Source organism: Dendrobates tinctorius, unplaced genomic scaffold, assembly GCF_039654945.1.
Source record: "Dendrobates tinctorius isolate UK_male_01 unplaced genomic scaffold, ASM3965494v1 ptg000022l, whole genome shotgun sequence".
NCBI lineage: Eukaryota > Metazoa > Chordata > Amphibia > Anura > Dendrobatidae > Dendrobates > Dendrobates tinctorius.
In genome coordinates, this window is record NW_027361690.1 from 2,833,277 (window position 1) to 2,845,427 (window position 12,151).

The 12,151-nt window shown below is 45.5% G+C and overlaps 1 protein-coding gene across 1 annotated transcript in view; it reads right to left on the reverse strand.

Moving 5' to 3' along the window:
- UNC13C (unc-13 homolog C) overlaps nucleotides 1-12,151 on the reverse strand; it is a 1,077,413-nt gene that overhangs the window by 216,742 nt on the left and 848,520 nt on the right. The window contains exon 29 of the mRNA XM_073568403.1: nucleotides 338-394. Coding sequence (XP_073424504.1) covers nucleotides 338-394 — 57 coding nt within the window. The remainder of the gene's footprint in view (nucleotides 1-337; nucleotides 395-12,151) is intronic.

Genomic DNA, 12,151 nt, shown 5'->3' on the forward strand with positions numbered 1-12,151 from the left:
GAAAATCGTTTTAAGTGTTAAACTGAAAACAAACTAAAAACAAAGCTAGCACTATGATGAAAGCAAAGAGATGGGACAGAAATCTGATCATTGCTATTTCTAATGTCCATAATTAAAGGTAAAAATGGTGGCTCTAAATGATCTGCTCATCACCTGACATTTTGTACCAGAAGGATGAAAGTGACAATACTGTGTTACATAAGAATAGCAGTATCCTCTTCTCATGCTGACTTATTGTATAAAAAAGGAGTGATAAGACAGAGATTACAATGAGACATGAATAGTGAAGGATAAAGTTATTGTGGCAGGTGATTAACTATTGATTTAACAGTATTACCTTTAATTTAGACAACTGTCCAAGGTCTTTAGCTGCACTGAAAATCATCTGAGCCCCCTGGAGGAAATAAAGACAACAGATTTATTATCCAAATAAATTCAAAGGAAACAGTCATGAATATTAATACCGTCACATCTAAATGGTATAATTGAGGCACAGGAACAGCATGCAGAGTTTAAGAACTGCTTAATTAATATACACAAATGTTTGGAGAAATCGCATTAACTTTCTGCAGCATGCGTTCTTTGTTCTAAATCATTCCGGTATCACAAGATGAAATAGAAACCCTTTCAAGAAAGAACAATTCATTCAAATTTGTTCACACATTTGTAAACGATAAAGTTAAAATTTATAAGGAGTATGAATGATTAATTAAAGTATAGTTCACAATCACCCTCCAAATTCATTGGAGAGCAGTTAGGATAGATGGATCTTAAGGAAATAAACTTTTACAGATAAAAATCAGTCACTTGTTCAATTAGCTAATCTATAATGTGTGAGCAAATAATAACTATATGCATTTCATTATAATTATTTCTTAATTTCTTCCACCATGGCCTCTGTAATGTAATTTGTGACTTTCAACATCTGTCATCCAAAATTATTATGTAGTAGCTTCAATAAGTCCCAGTACTGTCCTGCTGACCCTCATCTAAGCCCATAAACGTACAGATAAAATGACTGCCATTATTTGTGTGTAAATCACTCTTTGATGGGAAAGAAAACAGGTTAGTAAGTAACTGCAAAGATATAATTGTTAGTTAGTATTAGAGCTGCTTTTAGTACAGATGCATTCAATTATAAATGCACTATTATGCCTGGCATAGATGCAAGGGTAATGTTGTGGCTGACTCATGTACGAGAAGTGCTTTTGGCTTGTATTCATTAATGGACGCTCTATAGCTGGCTTATGGTACTACTGCATTTAGATTTATTTTATAAACTGGCTATGGTATCAGGTTTTATCGGGTGAAAATTCTTATGGAGATGCTGTTGTGACACATTTCCATTTCCACTGGTATGATTAACATTTTTTCTATGGGGACTGCTGTGATTAGAAATAACTTCACATTGTTCAAAGAGAAGCACCTTTTAGTGTAACTGCAGAAAAGAAATGGAAGCATGTGACCCAAAGAAGCAAGAGTACAATGAGAGAGTCTACACCCATACTACTGAAGAACCGCTACTAGGCTCTCAGTGGTATGAAGATGTACCTCAACAAAGTGCTTTGCCCACAAATAACACTCCAGTAAGAAATCAGAAGCCTCTTAAGTAAAAGAAGTGCTGTGGTGAAGAAGAAAAGGAGAGTGGTGGTCATTAGGGATTCCCTACTGAGAGGAACAGAAGTCTCTATTAGCCAGCCGAACATTACCTCACAAGAAGTGTGCTCTCTTCCAGGTGCCCAAATCAAATATGTGTCTAATAGGGTTTTAAGAATCTTCAGTGCTACAGATGACTGGGAGGACAGTTGTCTTCTCATCCCTAATCCCAGTGGGTGGACATGGACCAAGGAGGCCGTGATCAACGTTTTGGGTTTCTTACCATGGAATGAATTATGTGTATGATAAACTCCTTGTTAGAGATGGGTTGCATCTTACGAAAACAGAAAAAACATATTTGGTAGTCCCTCCATCAGAGGAGCTTTAAACTAGAGCTATAGCGGATGGGAAATATAAGGCCAGGAAAAATATGAAGTTAAGGAATTGTTTTGAGAACCCTGCTATTAGAAGTTGAAATAAAGAATAAAAACAACAAATTCTGAATGAAAATAGAGGAGCAAGTGAAACCGACTACAAACTAAAATGTGTATATACAAATGCACAAATAAGGAGAATTGGTGCTGCTAACAGAAGAGAGATATAATGTCATAGGCATCACCTGCAAAATCCAGCAATGGGGTGAAAGTCACGTCTCCGCTCTCTGCGCGCTGGCGTGATGTCATTACACAGCGCCAGAGGGATAGCATCACGCACGGCCACAGCCACTATGGAGCGGCGCACTCCTCTCTTCTAGCGTGAGCAGTGGCGTAACTGGGCCCTGGTGCAAACTTTCAAATGGGGGCTCCACATGCCAAAATACATGCTTATCTCCGCTCAGCACACCTCGTACGCACGCAGCTCCACTCCGTACACCTTGTACACACGCGGCTCCGCTCCGTACACCTCGTACACATGCGGCTACGCTCCGTACAGCTCGTACACATGCGGCTACTCTCTTCACTTCATACACATGGCTCTGCTCCGTACACCTCATACACACACGGCTCTGCTACATCCACCCCGCAAACCCCTCCTGACCCCACACACAAACTTACCGGCATCCAGCACCATGGCAACCAGCACAGACAGCACGTCTTGCATACACTGAGGGCCCTGATCATGTGACCCCTGACTCCTCCCCCTCCTATGACCTCATCCCAGATCCTGTGCACACAGAATAGCCATCTTAATGGGCGCCTTCCACCTGCCTCAGGGAGTGAGACATGTGGTGCACCGCGGGCCGCAGATGACTGCCTCAGGGGCCGCATGCGGCCCGCAGGCCGCGTGTTTGAGACCCCTGCTTTAGACCATCTGGACAGACTGAAGACATGGATGAATTCATTTTACATCAGATGTTTCTGTTCTCAAAAACGTATAAAATAGTGATCATGGAAAAATCCAGACATTTGTTGGGAAGCTCTCTCAGACAAAATTAATGGATCCAGAAAATTCTTATCTTCTCTTGATGACAACTTTATGCTTCAAAAAGGTAAAAGAGAGTACAAGAGGATCTGCAATCTTGGATCTAATTCTTACCAATAGGGAGGAAATAATTGAGGAAGTAAAGGTGGCTGGGAATATAGGAAACAGCGATCATGCTATCCTCAAATTTTGGATTGTAAGAGGAGGATGACCAGCGAGGACTCAGACTTTAACATTGGACTTAAGAAAGGTAGATTTTAATGGACTCATAAAGAGGGTAGGAAAGGTCCAATGGCTGGATGTTCTAAAGAAATGTACAAGAAGGATGAGATATTTCGCTAAATGAAATTCTCACTGAACAATTGGTAACAATCCTGAAAAGAAGAAAGAATTCAAAGAGTCCAGGAAGGATGAACACAGAACTTAATCAATTGTCAAAAAGGAGAACAGAAATGAATATTAAATGGAAAGGGGGGCATATCTAAGTAAAAATATAATGCTGTTTGCAGGGAATGCAGTGCAAGCATTAGAAGAAGTGCCAGGTCCTGTGCTCACTATACTAGTCTCAGGTCCTTGTGCACTGCATGTCTTCTGCCTGCACTCCTGGCGCTCATTCACGTGCCCCCTGATAGCGCCCCCTAGGCAACGCCAGTGACACTCTTGGTGTCATTACTAAAAAAGGATTTTGGGGGTATGTCATAAGGAAAAGAAAATTCAAAGATGCTATAAGATTTTTACAGGATGAAAAAGGTGAAGTGGTCAAAAACCATGTTGAGAAGGCCGAATTTTTAATTTGCTATTTTACATCTGTGTTCCCTAAGAAAACAACTGTAACATCAACTGATTTTCACAGTGCCATCAAAGGAATAAAAGAATCTACACTGTCTATAAACAGAGAGATGGTGAGGGAACATTTAGCTAACCTAAATTAATTTAAATATCCTGGTTCAGATTAATTACATCCTAGGGTACTGAAAGCTTTAGCAGAGGAAATTGCAGATCCATTAGCCAGATTCTTTGAAAAATACAAGAGAACAGGAGAAATCTCAGAAGATTGAAGAAGGGTAATTGTTGTCCCTACCTTCAAAAAAGGAAAGAAGATGGAGCCAGGAAATTACAGGCCAGTGAGCCTTAGGGTCCCGTCACACATAGCGACTCACCAGTGATCCCGACAACGATATGACCTTGTCAGAATCGCTGGTGTGTCGCTACATGATCGCTGGTGATCTGCCAAACAGGCAGCTTCACCAGCGATCAGGACAGCGACACGTGGGAAACAAGTGACGCACGTCGCTTAGTTATCCACTGTTTACCTTAGTTACCAGTGCGCTGGTGCAGGGAGCTGGTAACCAAGGTACACTTCGGGTTTCTATGCGGCGCGCGGCACTTAGAAACCTGATGTGTACCTTGGTTACCAGCTCCCTGCACCAGCGCGCTGGTAACTAAGGTACACAACGGGTTTCTAAGCGCAGCACGGAACTTAGAAACCAGATGTTTACCTTGGTTACCAGCTCCAGCTTGCTGATCGCTGGTCTCCCGCCTGCCACACGCAGCGATGCGTGCTGGTCAGCAGGAGACCAGCGATCAAAAAAATGTCCTGGCCATTCCAGGACGATCAGCGATACCTGGCAGGGGGCCAGTCACTGGTAACAGTGTCACACACAGCAATCTCGCTGGTGAGATCGCTGTTGCGTCACAAAACTTGTGATTTAGCAGCGATCTCGCTAGCGAGATCGCTGTGTGTGATGGGGGCTTAACTTCTTTACCAGGAAAGATCATGGAACTATTTATTAAACAAACAATGTATGTAAGTACTTGGATAAGAATACTGTAATTAACCAGAGCCAGCATGAGTTTGTAGTAAACAAGTCATGTGTGACTAATCTAATTTCCTTCTATGATGGAATCACTGACTGGTGGATCAGGGAAATGTAGTAGATAGAGTATATCTCAACTTTAGCAAAGCATTTGATAAAGTATCTCATACAATCTTTATTAAAAAAAATTACCAAGTATGGGATTAACAAGGCTACGATTAGGTGGATTCATGACTGGCTCAGTGATCGTACTCAAAGAATTGGGTAATAAATGGTCGCACATACAATTAGAAGAGTGTTTCAAGTGGGATACCACAAGGCTCTGTCCTGGTCCCAGTGTTGTCTAACATTTTTAGAAGGATCTAGATAAGCTGAAACAATGGGCAGCAACTACTAGAATGGTATTTAACAGAGAGAAATGCAAGATTCTACATCTAGGCAATGTAAGGTAGCGCTGTTATTCAAGTAGGGGATACTCGCTTAGCCGCCACAAAACCAGATCCGGCACGGGTTTTCCATAAAACAATTTTAGTCCATGCGGTTTATTCAGCATCATAAACCCACAGCAGTAACATAAAGTTCATCACATCAGCATAGCGTCCATGACAAAGTTCAGCTCTGTAACCCCTGTGGTCACACAGGAAAGGCATACACAGGCTCTTCAGCCTCAGTTATCAAACCCACGTCCGGTTTTCCTCATGACTGCTTCACCTCATCATGCTGCAGACGTCCATTCCCTAAAGGGAATCATCAGGCACGTGCAGCCATTCAACACAGCGTTCCTTGCTGTCAGTAAGACAGCCCCCATCTCTCCCAGATGGGGCCTTCCAAAATGGACCAACCAGGTCCCTGCATTCACCTCATGTGACCTACCCTGGCCACCTTATATGGTCCATAGCCACGCCCACTGGGTCACATGGCTATGACTTCATCACAGGTCCTTGAACCACTCATACACATTTTACAATAGCGTTCTTAACCACACACCTGGGTGGATTTGTAGGTAACTGATCCCTGACACATTGAAACAGCACCTCAGCAGTATCACTGCTGATCCACACACATGTCTCCATCTCAAGGCCACCCACCTTCGGATACATAACGGTTATTCAGTATTCTACACCTATCAGGACACTGGAAATGCTTATACTCTCATCCTGGGACATCCACACAGCGCCCCCTAGTGGACACAGTGGTCACTACACCACATACCTCCCCCCTCTGTTCAAACTTGTGGGGTTGAACACACAACATAACCCCAGGATCTTGAGACCGGGCACTCACTACACCTTGCCACACAGGTCGAGAGAACCGTCTCCATCTGTCATCCGGCCTCATCTCTACGTTAGGCCTCCCCCGCCCCCAATGGTGAGAATATTTGCCCTGATTTATGGCCCTCCAGTCACAGTTTGTCTGCGTTATCAGACACTGTTTAGTCACCAAAATCCTTTCTCTCACTGACCGGCTCTCACGGTTGGTGCGGTCATAAGTCTTATTCGAGCCTACTGTGTTATGAATGAGTCACCATTGAAATACTAGCTAAGTCCAGAAAGCAAGAGAAGTTGGCAGCTATCGGATTGCAGACCCCTGAACCTATCAACAACAACTAGCAGTAGCCGTGGGGGGTTCCTACGGTGCCCTAGACACCTCGATCACAGTCGGAGAACTACATAGCCTAAAGACAGAAAGGGAAATCTAAACTGCCCCAGAGCAGACCCCAAAGCAATAGGCAGCCCCCAACATATAATGACGGTGAAGCAAGATGAAAAAACACTCACACAGATAGAAAGATAGGCTGAGCAAATGATGGGGCCCAAGCTAACTAAATAGGACAGGACAGGAAAGCTGCTGTCTGCAATCCGCCAAAAACCCTATCAAAACAAGGCCAACAGGCTGATAGGGAAAAAGGCCCTGAAGATGCTAGGCTTCAAAAGACTATATCAGCACTCAGGTATTTTCTGAAAACAGAGCAAAAAGGAATTCAACTCACCCCAGCAGGGAATGGCAGAAATTCTGAAAAACAAGGCAAAACAAAACAAAACACAAATGCAAAAAGCAGTGCAAAAAACTTAGCTTTTGAGGAGCAGGAATCAGACTGGTCTCCTAGAATCCCTCAGAGAAATCACCAGCAAGGCAGAAGGGCGTCGGCTGCCTTATATCCAGACAGCAATTCCCGTCACCCAGTCATCATCATCATACCCAGGTGCTTGGTAATCAGCCTCACTACCTTCCTTCACCAGAAGAGGGAGTTCATCAGACCTCAATGGTGAAGGGGAAAATGAACTCACAACACTACTGTCTGGCCTGAGTCTGACCCATTCAGCGTCTCACAGGAACTAAGGTCTCTCAACCTCGTACGGCCCGTCGAACTGCCACTTGCTGACATTCTTAGGCCACCTGCCATGTCACTACTTGGCAGAACCCTTCGGGTCCTTACTAGAGTTGAGCGAAACGGGTCGAAAAAATTCAAAAGTCGCCGACTTTTGGCAAAGTCGGGTTACATGAAACGAAACCCGACCCTAGGATGAGGTCGGCCACGTGGTCGGTGACTTACGAGCCAAAGTCGCGTTTCAAAAGTTTGTTTTGCGCTCTTTTTCAGCCAATCAGGATCCACGGACACTGTGGGCAACGTGATGACATAGGCACGGGTCACCACCATCTTTCAGAAGGGCATGCAAGTGATTGGCTTGCTTTGGTGGGCGTCACAGGGGGTATAAAAGGGCGTGCACGCCGACCGCCATCTTACTTCTGCCGATCTTAGTATAGGGAGAGGTTGCTGCTGATTCTGTAGGGAGAGCGTTAGGCAGGGAAGAAGACAAAAAAACTGCTTCTGCTGCTAGCGATTTGGCCTGCACAACACACCAGTCACTGTGTGTGCAGTGCAAGGGGAGGCTATATAGTGGTATATCAGTGGTGTTGGTTGTTGGGCTGCCTTTTAAGGCTTCCTGACACGCTGGCATTGCTGTTTACCCACTGCTCCGCAAACTGCTTTTTTAAAAGCAATCCAATCTCCCTTATCCTCTAGTCACTTTTGTCACAGCTGTGCCATCGAGCCTGTCACATAGTGCTCAGATATCAGTGGGCCTCACACAATCCAAAAGTGTCCACTGTCCACAAGTGTGTGCAGAAATTCAAAATCTCCCTTATCCTCTAGTCACTTTTGTCACAGCAGTGCCATCGAGCCTGTCACATAGCGCTCAGATATCAGTGGGCCTCACACAATCCAAAAGTGTCCACTGTCCACAAGTGTGTGCAGAAATTCAAAATCTCCCTTATCCTCTAGTCACTTTTGTCACAGCAGTGCCATCGAGCCTGTCACATAGCGCTCAGATATCAGTGGGCCTCACACAATCCAAAAGTGTCCACTGTCCACAAGTGTGTGCAGAAATTCAAAATCTCCCTTATCCTCTAGTCACTTTTGTCACAGCAGTGCCATCGAGCCTGTCACATAGCGCTCAGATATCAGTGGGCCTCACACAATCCAAAAGTGTCCACTGTCCACAAGTGTGTGCAGAAATTCAAAATCTCCCTTATCCTCTTGTCACTTTTGTCACAGCAGTGCCATCGAGCCTGTCACATAGCGCTCAGATATCAGTGGGCCTCACACAATCCAAAAGTGTCCACTGTCCACAAGTGTGTGCAGAAATTCAAAATCTCCCTTATCCTCTAGTCACTTTTGTCACAGCAGTGCCATCGAGCCTGTCACATAGCGCTCAGATATCAGTGGGCCTCACACAATCCAAAAGTGTCCACTGTCCACAAGTGTGTGCAGAAATTCAAAATCTCCCTTATCCTCTAGTCACTTTTGTCACAGCAGTGCCATCGAGCCTGTCACATAGCGCTCAGATATCAGTGGGCCTCACACAATCCAAAAGTGTCCACTGTCCACAAGTGTGTGCAGAAATTCAAAATCTCCCTTATCCTCTTGTCACTTTTGTCACAGCAGTGCCATCGAGCCTGTCACATAGCGCTCAGATATCAGTGGGCCTCACACAATCCAAAAGTGTCCACTGTCCACAAGTGTGTGCAGAAATTCAAAATCTCCCTTATCCTCTAGTCACTTTTGTCACAGCAGTGCCATCGAGCCTGTCACATAGCGCTCAGATATCAGTGGGCCTCACACAATCCAAAAGTGTCCACTGTCCACAAGTGTGTGCAGAAATTCAAAATCTCCCTTATCCTCTAGTCACTTTTGTCACAGCAGTGCCATCGAGCCTGTCACATAGCGCTCAGATATCAGTGGGCCTCACACAATCCAAAAGTGTCCAGTGTCCAAAAGTGTGTGCAGAGATTCAAAATCTCCCTTATCCTCTAGTCACTTTTGTCACAGCAGTGCCATCAAGCCTGTCACATAGCGCTCAGATATCAGTGGGCCTCACACAATCCAAAAGTGTCCACTGTCCACAAGTGTGTGCAGAAATTCAAAATCTCCCTTATCCTCTAGTCACTTTTGTCACAGCAGTGCCATCGAGCCTGTCACATAGCGCTCAGAAATCAGTGGGCCTCACACAATCCAAAAGTGTCCAGTGTCCAAAAGTGTGTGCAGAGATTCCAAATCTCCCTTATCCTCTAGTCACTTTTGTCACAGCAGTGCCATCGAGCCTGTCACATAGCGCTCAGATATCAGTGGGCCTCACACAATCCAAAAGTGTCCAGTGTCCAAAAGTGTGTGCAGAGATTCAAAATCTCCCTTATCCTCTAGTCACTTTTGTCACAGCAGTGCCATCGAGCCTGTCACATAGCGCTCAGATATCAGTGGGCCTCACACAATCCAAAAGTGTCCACTGTCCACAAGTGTGTGCAGAAATTCAAAATCTCCCTTATCCTCTAGTCACTTTTGTCACAGCAGTACCATCGAGCCTGTCACATAGCGCTCAGATATCAGTGGGCCTCACACAATCCAAAAGTGTCCAGTGTCCAAAAGTGTGTGCAGAGATTCAAAATCTCCCTTATCCTCTAGTCACTTTTGTCACAGCAGTGCCATCGAGCCTGTCACATAGCGCTCAGATATCAGTGGGCCTCACACAATCCAAAAGTGTCCAGTGTCCAAAAGTGTGTGCAGAGATTCAAAATCTCCCTTATCCTCTAGTCACTTTTGTCACAGCAGTGCCATCGAGCCTGTCACATAGCGCTCAGATATCAGTGGGCCTCACACAATCCAAAAGTGTCCAGTGTCCAAAAGTGTGTGCAGAGATTCAAAATCTCCCTTATCCTCTAGTCACTTTTGTCACAGCAGTGCCATCGAGCCTGTCACATAGCGCTCAGATATCAGTGGGCCTCACACAATCCAAAAGTGTCCACTGTCCACAAGTGTGTGCAGAAATTCAAAATCTCCCTTATCCTCTAGTCACTTTTGTCACAGCAGTGCCATCGAGCCTGTCACATAGCGCTCAGATATCAGTGGGCCACACACAATCCAAAAGTGTCCACTGTCCTCAAGTGTGTGCAGAAATTCAAAATCTCCCCTGTCCTATAGACACCTTGTACCTTGTTTTACATTACTATATAGTTTGTTGGATTTTGTCTACATTTCTACCAAAAATGAGGAAGGCTGGTGGAAGAGGCCGTGGAATTGGGCGGGGGTTGGCAGCTGGTAATGATGGTGTTGGTGGTGAATCTGATGGTAGTGGCAAGAGCAAAATAGGACCGAATGCAGGAGGTGCTGACCCTGCGTCATCGTCTGGCTACATAAGGCCTCGAACGCTTAGTTTTCTAGGAGTTGGCAAACCGCTTTTAAAGCCAGAGCATCAGGAAAAAGTTTTGTCTTACATTGCTGACTCAGCCTCCAGCTCTATCGCCTCCTCTTCTTCAGTTGTAAAAAGTAAAAGCACTGAGTCGTCATTGGAGGCTCATGTTCATGAACCACACCTTTCCTTGTGTCCTTCACCCCAACCAAGATTGAAGGATGACGCAGGCCATACTACTGATTACTCCATGGAGCTGTTTTCACATACCATGCCTGGATTATCAAGTCAAATGGTGAATTACCCAGGCCAAGATGAATCTGACATGGAGTGCACTGATGCACAGCCGCTGATGGATGATTCTGCTGGTACATTCACTCAGAGCACTACATTGTCCTCGCAGTGTACAGAGCCAGATTCTGACCCTGATGAGACTCAGGTGCCCCTTCCCGCACACTATACCACCATACACGGTGACACAGAGGAAGGTGCACATGACATAGAAGAGGAGGTGATGGATGACCCAGTTGTTGACCCAGATTGGCATCCATTGGGGGAAGATGGTGCTGCTTCCAATAGCTCAGATGAGGAGCATCCACAGCAGACATCGACATCGCAACAGCTGTTATCTGGCAGGCTCGGAGCACTCCAAAGACAGGTTCCAAACATCAAAAGAGTTGCTGGACAGCTTGTCCAGAGGGTCAAAAGATCACAGCGTGCTAGGCCGCAAAATGTCTGCCAAAGTAGGAAGAGTGCAGTGTGGCACTTTTTTGAAAAAAATCCTCATGATCAGGCCAAGGTTATCTGTAAGAAGTGCGCAAAGACCTTTAGCCGAGGGAAAAATCTGAAAAATTTGAATACCAGTTGCATGCTTAGACATTTAACCAGCATGCACTTGCAAGCGTGGACACAACACCAAACCTCAAGTGCCACATGTGCAACTGATCACAACGAAGGTAGTCAGCAATGCTACATTGTTTCCCCCACTGTAATCCCACCGGTTAGCACAGCAGCAAATGTTGAGGTGTCGTTGCAAGGCCACAGCAGTCAGGGAATCCCACTGTTATATCAACGAAAGACTGATTCTAGGCCATCAGAAAGAACACCAACTCCATCACCATCATCAACCCTCTCTCAGTCCGCCCTGTCCACCGCTACTTCCACCATATGCAGCTCTCAAGTCCAGCTCACCCTCCCAGACACTATGAGTAGGTCAAGAAAGTACTCAGTCTCTCATCCGCGTACACTAACGCCCACATTGCCAAACTAATCTCGTTTGAGATGATGCCCTTTCGGTTGGTGGAAAGCACAGCTTTCCGCGAACTCATGGCCTATGCAGTACCACGCTATGACCTACCCAGTCGCCACTTCTTCTCTCGCAAAGCCATCCCAGCCCTCCACCATCATGTGAAAGACCGCATTGTCCATGAACTCAAGCAGTCAGTGAGCGGAAAGGTGCACCTCACAACTGATGCATGGTCCAGTCGGCATGGCCAGGGCCGTTACGTGTCCATCACTGCGCACTGGGTTAATGTGGTGGATGCAGGGTCCACAGGGGACAGCGGTGGTGGGACAGTGCTGCCTAGCCCACGGTATAGGAAACAGTTGGCTGTAGGCGTTCGACCCTCCTCC